This window comes from Myotis myotis, unplaced genomic scaffold (genome assembly GCF_014108235.1).
Source record: "Myotis myotis isolate mMyoMyo1 unplaced genomic scaffold, mMyoMyo1.p scaffold_m19_p_11, whole genome shotgun sequence".
Lineage (NCBI taxonomy): Eukaryota > Metazoa > Chordata > Mammalia > Chiroptera > Vespertilionidae > Myotis > Myotis myotis.
In genome coordinates this window covers 52,719,078-52,734,801 of record NW_023416315.1, presented here as the reverse complement: position 1 = coordinate 52,734,801, position 15,724 = coordinate 52,719,078, and the positions used below count along the sequence as shown (strand labels likewise).

The 15,724-nt window shown below is 40.4% G+C and overlaps 1 protein-coding gene across 14 annotated transcripts in view; it reads left to right on the top strand.

Moving 5' to 3' along the window:
* Positions 1 to 15,724, top strand: part of AGK (acylglycerol kinase) — a 75,964-nt gene that overhangs the window by 45,885 nt on the left and 14,355 nt on the right. For all 14 annotated transcript variants that reach the window (XM_036328527.1, XM_036328517.1, XM_036328519.1 and 11 more), the window contains 6 exons: positions 817 to 909; positions 3,810 to 3,842; positions 5,307 to 5,401; positions 7,839 to 7,908; positions 10,634 to 10,713; positions 13,234 to 13,291. In XM_036328527.1, coding sequence (XP_036184420.1) covers positions 817 to 909; positions 3,810 to 3,842; positions 5,307 to 5,401; positions 7,839 to 7,908; positions 10,634 to 10,713; positions 13,234 to 13,291 — 429 coding nt within the window. The remainder of the gene's footprint in view (positions 1 to 816; positions 910 to 3,809; positions 3,843 to 5,306; positions 5,402 to 7,838; positions 7,909 to 10,633; positions 10,714 to 13,233; positions 13,292 to 15,724) is intronic.

The window sequence follows — 15,724 nt, the reverse complement described above, 5'->3', positions numbered from 1 at the left end:
ATCTTTAATTTTTACCTATTAGTCTAGTATAGTGTCAGATGGAGGGAGTATTTCCTTATTTTAGCATTAGTTGCACTATGTCTATTAAAATTCAATGTTTGGTTTTAGAGGTGGTGGCTTAGATGGTCCATTAAGTCTGCGTATGTATCTGAGATAAATATTATCAATAAAAATGGTGATGCCTACGTGCGTCTTGACTAATTTGAGTCACACCTGTATTTTATGTACAATGTTCCTGTGTACAATAATAACCCCCTTTGATTTAGTACAGTACCAGGTATGAGCAGTTACTTTGCTAGCTGCTTTACAATGGCATTATGGGGAAGCTATGATTATCCCCTCTCCTAACACACATACTTCCATTGATTAGGAAATTAAGATCTGAGAGTTTGAGGCTACTCAGCTAAAAAGTAGCAGAGTTGAGACTTAATCTAGGTCACTTGGGCTCCCAAATCTGTGCTCTTTTCATCCCATTTGCTTCATATTTGCACTTGCACTTCCTGCTTTCAGATAAAAGGCACTGGTAAATGATGTCTTAGACTGCACTGGACTGGAAATGGGTTCTCTGATGAGCTTTCTGTTAACAGATAAATCAAGAAAGGAGCTGACTGGGTGGTTTCTGAGGTCCCTTCCAGTTCTAAAGGTAGAAACTATAAAAACTGTACAGAGTTGCTTTGTTAGCTATTTAGTGTTTCATGTCTATCAATTATGTAGAATTTAAGAAAATACTCAATGTATTTAATAACCTGTATTTTTTAGCCTTTCATCAGTGGCCCTAGGATAATAAATTGACCCAAGGCTTCCTTTGTATTTCAGACAGATTATGAGGGCCAGGCCAAGAAACTGCTGGAACTGATGGAAAACACAGACGTGATCATCGTTGCCGGAGGAGATGGGACATTGCAGGAGGTATGGCCCTTTTCCTGTGTGAAACCATTTGGGCGAGGGAGACAGAAAGTTGATCTTAGAGCAGTGGCATACAGTGGTTATAATTTAAGGAAATTATTTCTTTGTAATCCATTTGTGGGGATTGTTTCTGACACAAGTATATCATTACTTTTTTCTCGTGCACTGTTTTTTTTAGTCTGATAAAATTGAATAGAATAGGAAACAAAATGGTGGTGGGTACGGTAAGCTTTTTATATTCTGAAGACTGTTATGGCAATCGTAATTTCAGTGATGAGGAAAGTTTCTTATAAAAGAAAGATTCCTTTAAAAGAGGTGTCTGTCCATTGTCACTTCATTTCTATCACACGTTTCATCTCCTGAGAGCACATTAGGAGCAGAGGTCTCCATGTTCAGATGTATGCATCTGCCTTTGTTCTCTAGTTCCGTATCCTTAGTGCTTACTTTGGTCCAATAAGGACAGGAAGCCTGAGCTGCTCTTCTTTTCTGAGCAGTAGACTAGAACCTCATTATATATTGGAAACTCCTCGAGAGCCTGGCACAGGCAGCCTTCCACTCACCTTCCCATCCTGTGTACAGTTCACATCTACACCTCTTCTCTGCTCCATTCGGTGGTTTCATCCGTGTTCAGGAATCAGGAGCTCACCGCCGACAGGGCACTGTCCTATGTGTTTGTTTTTTTAACTATGTTTTTATTGATTTTAGAGAAGAAGGGAGAGGGGGAGAGAGAGAAAAACATCGATGAGAGAAACAGATCAGCTGCCTCCTGCATGCCTGCTACTGGGGATCAAGCCCACAACCCAGGCATATGCCCTAATGGAATCAAATCCAAGACCTTTTGGTGCATGGGACAATACTCTCCCACTGAGCCACACTGGCCAGAGTTGTCCTATGTTTGACTCAACAATTATGTGAGCCTTAGTAAGCTTCTTTTTAAAAGGTTGTGCTAATGGTCTTGTAATTGTTTTTATGGCTTTTTAATGAAGTGTGAAGAATACTGATAGCATGCCAACAAAGAATGAAGGAGACCTCCTGACAGCCCCATTTAATCCTAGAATGCAGTCAGGCAGGAGATGAAAGGAGAAGATGGGCATTAGCCTTTACTTTACAGAATCTTTTAAAGAAACACACCAAATTGTGCATTTGGTATGACCCAGTCATAAAAATATGCCCTGATAAAGAAGGAATATGAGGGCAATGTACCAAAATATAAATGACTGACTAATGACGGTTATTCTGCATAGTGGGTTTATGAGGAAGTATGTTTTCTTCAGGTATTTTTCTGTTTTTACAAGCCATATGTACTATAGTTTTAAAATGAAAAATAAATTATGTAAAAATTGAAATAAAAAGTATCTTTTCTTAGAGGGACTACTATCCCCCGTGTCTTTCCCTTCATCAGTGAGAAACATTTGTGGAGAGCAGGCATCTCGGAGTGTAGCCACAGGTTGTGTTTCCTATATGTGCACTTCACTGTGATAGACTATGCTCTTGTCTTGTATACAGTTGATGTGAGCACACATTTAGACCCATATTCTAGAACTAAAACATAACTTTGCTAATATAATGTGGAGATTTTATAGCTATTTTATGCCGGGGTCCAACCCCAGCAGGTCCAGGGGTCCCCAAAGGTGTGGACGGAGTCAGCGAAGAAGGAATGACATGGAGAGGGCGTTCAGATGATCATCATAGCAAGGTTCTCTAGCCACGTTCTGGTCAGGATCTCCAGAGAGGTTCTGCTTAGGATCTCCAGCCAGGATATGTGTCCATGTTCTCTTGCTAGGTTCTCCAGGTCCTCCAGCCAGGTTCTGTAGCCATGTTCCCTCGCTAGGTTCTCCAGCCAGGTTCTGTCCAGGTTATCCAGCCAGGTTCAGTCACCAGGTTCTAGTCAGGTTCCCTTGCCAATTTCTGTAGTCAGGTTCAGTCCAGGATCTTTTGCCATGTTCTCTCGCTAGGTTCTGTCTTTAGGTTCTGAGGCCAGTTTCTGTCCAGTATCTTTTGCCATATTCTCTCCAGCGAAGTCCTTCTGTCTCTAGAGAACGTTCTGTGTAGGTTCTGTGCCTAGGTCCCGTCTCTCTTGGTTCCGTATTCTAAGTTCTGTCTTGCTGTCTTATTACATCTGTATTTATACCAGTTGATTCAATCCTATCAATCTCTATTACAAAGGTTAGGGCGTTTCTTATCTCCATTCCAGGGAGTAAAGATTATGTAGCTTAAGCATGATTGTTCGTAGTTAAAGTGATTAATTACCCACCTGGCACTAGTTAAGAGGTTTTATTCCCTCCCTAACTTCAGGGGGAAATCCCTACCTGGGGAAACAACCTTTCTCAGAGAGGTGACCTTGGTTAAAACACATAGTGCCAAGAAGGTGAGCAAACATATTAAGAACAGTATGCCATATATGCCAGGTCCCTTGAAACAGCAAGCATGGACCGGCTCCCGGCAATTTTAACTGAGTCTGGCCAGCATGGCTCAATGGTTGAGCATCAACCTATGAATTAGGAGGTCAGAATTTGATTCCTGGTCAGGGAACATACCTGGGTTGCAGGCTAGATCCCCAGTGTGGGCCGTGCAGGAGGCAGCCAATCAATGATTCTCTGTCATCATTGATGTTTCTATCTCGCTCTTCCTCTCCCTTCCTCTCTGAAATCAATAAAAATATATTTAAAAAATTAATTATTGTATCTTAGTCTTGATTGTACTATGGGCCTTCGGTCAAGAATAAAATTTAAGTTAGCTCTGATCCGATTAGAGAATACTGTGTGTTTCAATAGCCAATGCAGCTTTTGACATAGTTTCTAGGAAGAAAACAGGAAGAAGTTTGTGGTCCATGAAAATTGAATCCAGTTCTTTTATGATAAAGGAAATACATGTTGTTCATAATTTTTCTGTAACATTTGTAGGTTGTTACTGGAGTTCTTCGAAGAGCAGATGAGGTGAGCTTTTAAGAAGAGTCATTGCATTTTACTTTTATGTTTCTGTTCTTTTTATATCTCTTTACTTCCTTCTTTTACATTTTTCCCCATTTTGTATTTTAAGGCAGCACAAGTGTGGGTCCTTGGATTTTAGAAAGACACGCGGGGCTGCCTGTGTCCTCGGACACTTTTATTAGCCTGCGGCGGACTTACCTGCTTTGGGAATCCAGAGTATCCAACAACTTTCACCAGGAGTTGTTTAAAACATACAACTTTTTATACAATCTTTTTCAGAGGATTCCTTTATAAATAAATATTTACATGGCGAAATCTAAAAAATGTTAAGTAAAAAAGGCAGGCTGCCAAAGCACATTATGCATCTCTGCAAAGTTTTAAAATGTAGAAAACAGATCTATGTTGGTGGATGCCTTATGTAGTGAAAGAGTAACAACACGATGGAAAGGCATCACACCCTTGGGACAAGGGCCTCCTCTGAGAGCGAGTGAGAGAGAGAATAGGACCAGAAGCAACTGCAGTTATTTCTGTATCATTTTACTTCTTAAAACATCTGAAGCAAACATGGCAAAAAGTAGCATTTGGTAAGTCTGGGTGGTGGGTGTATGAATGTTTGTGACATTATTTTAAACATTTTTCTACAGCAGTTTAACATATTTTGCAAATAACAAGAAAGAAGACCCTTCCTGGTCCCTTTGGCAATAATAATAGATCATCTTCAACATAGTCTTTAGGGCAGTGGTTCTCAACCTGTGGGTCGCGGCCCCTTTGGCGGTCGAACGACCCTTTCACAGGGGTCGCCTAAGACCATCCTGCATATCAGATATTTACATTACGATTCATAACAGTAGCAACATTACAGTTATGAAGTAGCAACGAAAATAATTTTATGGTTGGGTCACAACATGAGGAACTGTATTTAAAGAGCCAGAAGGTTGAGAACCACTGCTAGGCCTTACAGTGTGTCTTTGTTTGTGGCATTTAATTCAGTGGCTGTGCCATTACTTTCTGCTACACAAACTTGCTGATCCCCTTTGCCCTAGTTATACTTGAGATAGTTTATAAAGTACTTTCCCTATCATTGGCTACTGTACATATGTTAGATATTTTTAGTTGAATTTTATCTGCAACTTTTTCAAATAATGTGACAACATAACACACTGTCACAATTGTGCATTCATCTGGTATCTTTAAAACCCTTCTTTTTTTTACCAGATTTCTTTAAAGTAGTTGCTAGTAATGAGCACCAAAATATTTCTTTCAAATTCAAAGTCCTGTCATTTTCCTGGACTGCCTCCTTTTAGGAATTGCTCCAGGCATGGCCCGATTGCTGGTCCAGGGCCTAGGAAGGGAGACAGGAAGGCGGGCCCAGGTCACTTCATTACTTGTCTCATAGGAGACACATCTGTGCCTCTCTGTTCAGCCTGCTTTTCTCACCATAACAATAACATTTCCTCTTCTTTCTCCCAGGCTGCCTTCAGCAGGATTCCCATCGGATTTATCCCACTGGGGCAGACCAGCACTTTGAGTCAGACCCTTTTTGCCGAAAGTGGAAACAAAGTCCAGTAGGTTGACAATGTGGGCTGTGGCTGAGCGAGCCTGGAGATGGGCAGTTCCCCTGTCGGATATGATATTTGTGTTCAGTTTTGATAGCCTGGATCCTCAAATCATTGAGAAGACCTAGATCAGAGACTAACCTGTCAGTTCATTGGGAAGGTTCCCTGCTGGGTTGTGGGACCCTGATGATCTGACATGAAGTCACCAGGTCAGGTATGGAGGTGAATACCGAAATCCTTTTCAGTTATAAGAATGGCCTCCCTGATTCAAACTGTTTTTCATACTTTTGCATTCTAAGATTCCCTAGTGAAAACAGATTTGCACTAATCATTTGTTTGCTTTAGGTATATCCGATGACAAATAGCAAGTCCCTTGTGAAATGGAACAGTAGCCTTGGCTTCATTATCTTGATTGTATAAGTAGCTAAAACAATGAAATATAGTCACATCCTTTGGGGAATGCCTGACGTGGAAGGTGTATGAATAAAGCAGGCAGAGGGAGTGGTGTAGCCCTAATGTCTAAATTAAATTGCAGGAGTCGGGCAAATTGTTATTGTTCATTTTTATCCAAAGCATTGTGTAAAAAAGCCCTTGCCTTCCGAGGAGATAGGAATCATGAGTTTGAGGTTTGAATTAGGGATTAATATGAACTGGAGCATATGGTTCCCAGGCTCTCATGGTCAGTTGCCTGACCTTTACCGTAAGCTTGGTGACACCTGAGGGGCAGTCAGCTGATGAATATTTGTTGAATGACTTAATTAAGATCTTATGATGTTTCTGGTTATTATAACCATTTAGAATCAGTAACAATAATGATAATCAGGTGATTTTCTTTCAATTTTTTTTTTCCTTTGGGATTTTGATTAGGCTTGTTTTGTGGATTTATTTTTGCTATTGTAATTTTAGGAGTCATCTTATATCTTTTCATTCTATATGTTCTCTATTTTTATAAAACCTGGGTTCACATATCAAACACTAGACATAAACATAGACATATCAGAGCCTTCATTGAAACATTGCTTGCGTGTCAAACCTTAACTAATAGGGAATGTTTAGCTCCTCACAGTCATGCTGAAGCCCATTTCAGTTCACTGTCTTTTCATTCCCTGTTTAGAATTTCTGGGGCAGTAGATGTGGCAATGAATTACTCGAACAGTTTTGTTTACCCAACATAAATCCCACCTGGATTAGGTTTTGGTCGCTGTAGAGAGCTAGTCTTTCCTTTGTATCAGTAGTGACTATTGAACTGCAGAGCCAACATTCTCGAACATGTCACCCATCAGGAGGGAGCTGTGTCCTTGGAGAACCCTTGCCTGTCCAAAAGCCAGTTTGTGCCCAGTACGGCCACCCTGAAGGTCTTCGTAGCCTTCGGCTTTGGGAGCTGATTTTCCTGTAGTTATTATGTTGCTGCCTCTAGCTCTATTTAAAGATTGAGGAAACATAATTTAGAGCACACCACAGGGCTCTTAGGTAATTAAGTCAGTCTGCCCTGGGTTCAGAATCAGGTGGGCCTCTGCACATGGCAGATGCCTGAGGCTATTGGGAAGAACAGACTTTGCTTTTTGTACTGTTGTCAAGATGTGTTGTCCCACAATTAGTGTGGGAGGAATCTTGGATTGGAAGATTGCAGGTAAATTATCATTAAAAGATAGCTGTAATGTGCTACAGTGCTGATCTGTTTAGAACTTGGCAGTTGTTGCTGGAGAATAAATTTAGGTTGCGTTTTAGCTGTCTTCTGCCAAGCAGTTTTGAAAAAAGTATTAATATAGGAAGGCCTTTTTTTATAGTTGCAACATTTGTTGTTAAGGTCAGCCTCTCAAGCACTTCCTAAACCCTCTCAGTGTGCTAACTACTACGCAGAACACGTACAGTGACTGACCCTTCCTACTGACTTCCTTCACAATGAACATGCTCTGGGTCATCTAAACTTGGGCTACTGCATCTTGCTGTTTCCTGAATTGAATCTTGTTTTCTAAACTGCTGTCCACTTCATAGATAGTATCTGTATTGGGAGGAAAAAATGGGGTAAAGGCATTTCGATAAAGAAATATGAGAAAGTAAAATAGGTTGTTTCTTATGTCCCAACTTGCTTACTAAGGAACCCAGAATATAATCTAAGCATTTGCATGAATGTGCATGTTCTTGGGTTTTAAGGTCTCTGAAGTTGTATCTAACTTTGTTAGCAACTCCCATTCAAGTGGATATGATTCATCCTGACCGCGCCGAGGGGGAGGTCTGTGGGGCTGTGTCAGAGCCTCCCACTGTATTTGTGTCAGTCGTTCTTTTATGCTTATTTGTTCTGTGTTCTCGGTTTTTTGAAGGACTATGTGTTTTCTTCCAGAGCCAATTATTAGTACTGTGGGGGGGGGGGGGGGGGAGAAAGAGAGTTGGGGGAGCTGTTGCTTATTTTTCACAACATGACCATTTCCTTCTTGTTATCTTTCAGACATATTACTGATGCTACACTTGCCATTGTAAAAGGAGAGACAGTCCCACTTGATGTCTTGCAGATCAAGGTAAGTCCTTTCTTGAGTTTGAAAATATTAACAAAGTGATACACATAAAGAAAACAAAATGTAACATTTCAAATGAGATCATGAAAACTGCAGTCCCTCTTCTTACCCTTTCCTACCCCAAGTATAACTTCCCAGAGAAAAAAATTTTGCCTGTTTATTCTAGTCACCACAAATAAATATGCTTATGATGCTATTTTTAAAAATTGTGTCAAAAATATACATAAAATTTACCATCGTAACCACTTTTAAGTGTCCAGTTCAGCACTGTTAAGTATACAATACTAGTTTTTGATTTATAAATTTTAGACCTCATCTCTTGGCCTCTTTGTTATGCATAAGAATTGCTCTGCATCTCCTCCCAATATAGTTTTGTCACTATTTTTAGTTCCTTTATTGATTAACTTTGTACCTCAAGTATTTCTCTGCCTCATATGGCTGTTCTGAGTATTAAAAGAGCTAATAGCTCTGACTGGTGTGGCTCAGTTGGTTGGAGCATCGTCCCATACACTGAAAGGTGGCGGGTTCCAGTCCTGGTCAGGGCACATACCCAGGTTTCAGGTTGGATCCCCAATCGAGATGTGTGTGGGCAACTGATCAATATTTCACTCTCACATCAATGTCTCTCTCTCTCTCTCTCTCTCTCTCTCTCTCTCTTTCTCTCTCTCTCTCTCTCTTCCTCTCTCTCTCTCTCCTTCTCCCTCTCTCCCTCTCTCCCTCTCTCCCTCTCCCTTCCTCTCTCTCTCAAATTAATTTTATTTTAAAGCATGTCCTCGGGTAAGGATTTTAAAAAATGGAATAAAAAGAGCTACTAAATGTAAAGCACTTAGGACAGGGCCTGATTTCATCTTACCTATTTGCACGGTGGCCTCCTCTTCCTCCCATGTTCTGCGGATGTTAAAATCCTTCTTTTGTTCCGTCTGTTCTTTGCTGGGGCTTGTCATTCTTTGGAATTCAGATTACTTGGTTGTCTTGCAGTCTTAGTCCGCAGGTGGGCATAAGAAGTATTATGATTTTGTTAGATTATCTGGCTTTCCTCATTTTTACGATGGGAACAACGTTCTTTGTAACTTCTTACATCCTAGATGGGAGCAATATTTCCCATTTTCTATTGGGTTGTCTCACACTGAGTGATTTGTAGATGAACTCATGAATTGTTTTAGAAATATATTTGCTGGCAATGCAAATATATTGCTTAGAACCAGTAACACCCAAAGCAGTGAGCATCCTGACATCCAAATATGGTCTCTAAAGCCAGTCTCTAAGATGCGTTACCAGGACTCTGTGAAGGGCTGGCTTTCAGAGTCAGGGCAAGGAAGTACTCAGAAACTAAGAGAGGCAACACAGAAAGACATAGAAGACAGCCCGATGGTGCCCACCTGGCCAATTTTGGGGCAGTTGAAACATCAAAAAGAAGTATAATGCAATGGATTATAATACATTAAGTAAAAATGAAGAGTCCACAGTTATATTACAGAAGAATTGCCAGTTTGTAAATACAGAAGGAGTGATAGAGTGAGAGAATTACCATTTTGTAATCACCAATGAAGTCATTGAGATCCTCAATAGCTGCTAGAACTATCAGATAAAGGGTTGTTGGGAAACAAATACTCTCACAATATCACAGGTTACTTAGTAATTGCAAAGGGAACATATGCCTTAATAGAACTGCTATCCTAAAATGTTGCTATTAGTTACATAGCGTAGGCTATAGGCATATTTACAATTGGCGAACCCATGAACTTGCGGCCTCTTTTCCTTTGTTCTTGATGTCTGGACTCTCCACTTCATTGTTCACAATAAACATGATTTAAGTTGCAATTGAGTCTTTGGCATATAATAAAGCTAAATTGTTCTCACAAAAATGGGAGGGCTGTGAGTAACCTAGCAGTTACTACACATCAGCCTCTATGAAGATATTTAAAAATATTATTACTCAAGAAGGTGAATCTGGATATATCTTAATAATTGAGTGATTTAAAAGCTTGCTGCTTTTGGTACATGTGCGAGAAATAATGCATTCCAGAGTAACTAGGAATTAACTGGAAATTATTTTATTATATATCCTGGTATGTATATTATTCTTACTTTAAGGAAGGTCCATCACAGAACATAAACTCTCAGAGGTGGCTCCATTGTGTATGTTTTCTATACATTGCTTATGTCACTGATTTACTAGAAACTTGCTGATTATAATATGTATATGCAATATTTCACCATAAAGCATTGGACCAAATCCAAATCACTTTGTGTTCTGACTTATTACAACAAGTAGCAGGCTGTATTTTCACATATTCAGGTGAAACATTGTAGTGTGCCAGGATTCTGATCTTACTTGAGAGCCCCTGGCCCTTTAAAGGGGATGCAGGCTCAAATCCTCGTGGGCTCAAGCAGGTGCATGAGAGCAGAAGTTCTGGCTGAGCCGACACCTAATGGGTCCAGGAACCAGAATAGTTAAGTACTCCTTAATTTCCAGGCTGAAGTATGATAACATGTTCCCTTGCCAGCCAGTTTATGAGCTCTAATATATAAAAGTTAGTTTCATTTAGAGTATGTTTTATTCAAGTACTTTTCCTGAACACTCACAGAGTTGATTTCTTAAATTGTGAACATCTTTTTAGAATTTGTTTGATGAAAAGTAGGCCGTGTTCATTCGCTGGGTACTTAACTGTAGACAGTTCCAAGTTATTGTCAGCATTACTTTAAATTAAATGTGTTTTACTTCCAGGGTGAAAAGGAACAGCCCGTGTTTGCAATGACTGGCCTTCGGTGGGGATCCTTCAGAGACGCTGGCGTCAAAGTTAGCAAGTAAAGGATTACTGTATGGATTGCGATGACTTTTATAAAATCTTTTTATTCTGTTCCTGTCTCTCAGGTGTCACTATACATTGATCTTCCAGGAATAGATCTGGTGGGTCTGGAGGTTGACTTATCTATGATTAATAGAGTCAGAGGTTTGCATCTTGTGCTGAAAGGTTGGGGGAAGTTCGGGTTTCCTTTGCGCTGGCTTGGTGGTGGCCAAGGAGGAGAGGGGGACCTGTTTCTAGAGGTACTGTTTCAGGCTCACGCTAGACTGAAGGGGAACGGATGGCCTGTCACCCTGAACCTGCTTATCTGGTACCAAGTGACAGGCACGGCTGGGGCCAAAGCCGCTTCCCCAGCCCTGGCCGGAGGACTCCCTGAGAGCTGCCCTGGAAGGCTGGCAGGTTGGGAAACCATGGCTGCCTCTTAGAAGGACAGTGGCCACTTGGTTGTGTTGTGAGATGGAAGAAGCAGACCTGTTGGGGCTGTGACTAGAGGGCCGTCGCTGGCTTTTAATGGGAATGGATTTACTTTTGGAAAATTCATGTGTAACATGGAACTCTTGGCTGGGAGAAGGGCTGCATCCTGTCTGTTTGATGGGGAAGGGAAGGGCAGGCAGAAGCCTCCTGAGACGGGACCCAGGGAGCCGCTGTGTGAGGCTCAGGTCACACCTGGTGGGTATTGATTTTTACCTTTTCTTAAAAACAGGCTTACAATTTTAGTATAGTTTGAATGGATTATGATGGATCTCACACATAGCTTTTATCTTTCATTTCATGGGCATTCCTGCCAGAATGTCTCTGCAGATTTCTCTTGCTGTTCACTCATTATTCTGCTAATGATGTTCCCTGTTGACAGTGGAATGTCAACAGAGATGTTACTGTGTTGTTTCACACTCTGTGTTATTTAATAGTTCCCATCTTTTTATTTGCAAGTCTGCCAGGAGTACCTTGTGCTTGATCTGTAATGTCAAATAATACCAGCAATTCACCGAGAGGAATTGCTTAGTTTTTCCAGAAAAAGTCTGGTGAGGACAAATTGCTTTCAGATGTGTTGATCGATAGTTATACACAACCATAGGTCAGCCCCTTTAGGACTATCTCCCACACTTGCCAATATTTTGATTGATTTCTGAAAAATGGATTTTAAAATTCCACTTGTTATGTAATACCTCAACTAAGGCCATCCTTGCAGTTGCTCTGTGTATGAGGAAACTATAAAGAGGCAAGAAATGACTTCTAACTGGCCATGCAAGGTGACCAACATAGTGACAAAATTTGCTCTTGGTAGATATGAAGGGAATTGCAGACATTTGGAAATAAAGTGCCTTCATTGGGATGTAATTCTATCTGGCTATCCAGGAGACAAAGCAAATCATAACATTAGCTGAAAAATGCTTAGAATGGCTCCCCATTGCTCCCTGGATTGTCTTCTCATTCTTGCATTCGAGGCCCACCTTCCTCCATCACCGCCCCTGATTGCACAGTTATGTGTATTTCCTTTTAAGCTTTTACTCTGGCTCTTATCCTCACCGTTTCCTGCACCCTGGCCTCTCCTTTTGCCTGGAATGAGTTCTTTCCCTCCATCATGTATCTAAGCCCAGTGCCTCTTTCTAAAGTACACACCATACTGTGTGCTTGTGCCATTTTGTTGTACAAGCATGGCTGTTCCAGTGATTTTAAGCCCTTAATGATTTCGTATCCCTTCTTGACTCTCCTTTCCAATAAATAGTAATCAGTTTATATGATATCATATATATTTATATAGTTGTCTACTGTTTTCTGTTACTTTTTTGGACCATATTTTCTCATAAGCCCTCAAAGGCAGGAATTTTATACTCTATATTTCTTTAGTTTTCTCCACAAGCACTAAATAAATGCGTATTGACGAGAATCAAATAGGGAGCAGTTAAGATGGGCTGGTTGTGACATATAAATTTTAAGAGGAATCTAGTTTTTACCACTTTTCCAATTCCAAGGAGGCACCTTTCTCTCTTCAGCAGCTTTTATGTATTTAGCAATATGAAGTAGACCCTCTTCACTCCCAGGTTCTATATTTGCCGTTTTAAAGTTGCATAACAAAAGCAATGTGAAATTATGCTGCTTCATAAATTTTAATGGTATGTTTGTGTGTGTGAAGGCACATTTAGCTTGTGGGTAACACATCAGGTCACCAGCACTGCATCTCCTTGTGGCTTTGTCATTCTCTACTCAGTGCTCCTTGGGTGTGTACTCAACTATATTCTGTGGTTAAGGATGCATTACAGCAATACTTGTGAATTTAGAGATTCAAGGAGACTCTGATTACATATCCCTCCTAAATTGCAAGGATCTAGCTCCTGTGTAACTAATTGCGTACTGTTTGACATGGCATTGAAATTCGGATTTAAAATGTTCTATAATACTCTTTTATGCTAAGCCATAATCCCCAGGCCTCAGAGCAGACACTCATAGGAAGGGTGTAATTTCTATCATGTTGATCATTCCTTTAATATTCTAATTAGATTTTTATCTTGATCTTTCTCAGGTACTGGTATCTTGGGCCCCTAAAAACCAAAGCAGCGCATTTTTTCAGCACTCTTCAGGTAAATGCAATTTACTATGTAGAAACGTTCCCTGAATTATTTTGTTGTTATGCCAGGATGTGCATATTTGGATATTTAAAAAATTCTTTGTATCTGACAGATGTATCTGACATGCTCCAGTACTAAAATGAGGGATATTTACTTACATACAAATCCAGAAAGCATTCCTCGTGTACCAACTCATTCCTTCCATTACCAAGCCTATAGTTAATTTCTTTCTTTTACATTTTTTAAAAAAATAAGTTTTTATTGATTTTAGAGAGAAGAAGAGAGAAGGAGAGAGAAAAAAACATCAATGAGAGAGAAGCATCTGTCGGCTGCCTCCTGCACACCCCCTACTGGGGATCAAGCTGAAACTCAGGCATGTGCCCTGACCGGGAATTGAACTGGCAACTTCCTGGTGTCTGGGACAATACTCAACCAACTGAGTGACACCGTCCAGGTGTTAATTTCTTTCTTATATAGACAGCTTTCCATTGTCTATTCATTCACTCACTCTGGCCGGACAAACCTTAAACAGAATGACCTATATCTCATCAATCATTTGCATGTCTAAATTGGTATCTAGAAATGAAGATTTGTTTCTGAATATATCTTATCATACGGGTTTTATATATTTCCCTGATTAAGACTCAAAAAGCCCCCACCAGTGTAATAAAACAGGTTTCAAACCATGCTAACCAAATACGGGTGGTGGTTACTGTATTGGCCAGTCCAGATATAGGACGTTTGCATCACCAGAGGAGGTTCCATTAGTGGTGCTGCTATAGGCTGTATACTGAAAAATGTTCACATGGAGAAAAACTGAACGATGTGTGTTAATGAAAATGCTAACATGTGTCATCCTTACCTGTGGACTACACAGTGTTAAGCTTTTATGCAAATCAAAGTAGTATATTCACAGTTTGGCTGGCTGATCTGAGGACGGGCAGATGAAGTGAAAAGTTTGGTTATGTTAATATTCAGATTATCATGTGGTTTTCTAATTATGGAAGTAGTATATGTCCATTGCAAAACATTGCTCCCTTTCCCTTCCAAATAAATTTCGGTTAGTAAAATGCATAATTACTATTGCTCAAAGGAATAATTTCATTGGTGGAGTAGTGAGTGTACGGTATTTAGGAAGAAATCTAGTAACTATATAGTAAAGTTGTAGAACCTGGGAGAATCAAACTATTCCAACAATTTCTTTAGCAAACCATTATTAAATATCTGTTGTGTGGCCAGCCCTTCTATGTGCTTGAAATACAGAGTTCAATAAGACAGGTTTCTGCCTTCAAGGAGTGTGCATGTGCTGAGAGTGAAGCACAAGTAAATCAATTTGGCAAGTGTGATGAGAGAAACACAGAAGAACTAAGATGGAGGAGAGAGGAGGGCACCCACCTCTGACTGAGGGCCACAGTCTTCGCAGCGCAGGTGCCACTTCTAAATATTGAAGTATCTGTAGGACTAGATGAAGGGCATTTTTGGTGCCCTAGCTGGTTTGGCTCACTGGATGGAGCGTCGGCCTGCGGACTGAAGGGTCTCGGGTTCGATTCCGGTCAAGGGCATGTACCTTGGTTGCAGGCACATCCCCAGTGGAGGGTGTGCAGGAGGCAGCTGATCGATGCTTCTCTCTCATCGAAGTTTCTAACTCTCTATCCCTCTCCCTTCCTCTCTGTAAAAAAATCAATAATATATATATATATATATATATATATATATATATATATATTTTAAAAAGGCATTCTTGGTGGAGGGCCAGGGTGTGTGAAGTCACAGCGGTGAAACCTGGTCTTTCATTATGGCAGTAGCATGGCCAGAAAGGGACTTTGAATGTTAGGTAGGGGCAGTTTATGGCAGGTGGGATCTGACATTTATTGATAAAGCACTGGTGGGGACTTATTGAGTCTTAGGGAAATAACAGAAATCTTTTGGCAGCAGTGAGGACAAGAGATTGTGTGGGTAGCTAAAGGCAAGGGCATCAGAAGACTGTTAAAGTAATTTGGGTGAGAGGTGGTCATGAGGTGTAGAAATCGGTGGTAACAGTAACCATTAACAAAAGAGATGGGTTAAAGAGATATTGAGGTGGAATCCTCAAAAGGTGGAAGGAGAGTCTAGGATTCTGAGATTTCTGGTTTTGAGCGACTACAGTTTAATAACCAAGAGCTTTCCATTAATTTTGATAATATTGGCTTAAGATCAAGTGTGTGAAGATGAAATTTTCAGTTTGGCACATACTGAGTTTACCATACCCCTGGTACAGACAAGTGGAGGTACAGTTGTGACTTAGGTCTAGAATTTGGCAAAGAGATGTGGGCTGAAGAAATAATTTACGTGTCTGAAGTGTATGAGTAGCATTGAAACTATGGGTTTGGTGACGTTACCATTGAGAGAATAGATGGTGAGAAATAGCCCTTAGGAACCAGGGAAGATGCCTGAGAAGTGCTAAGA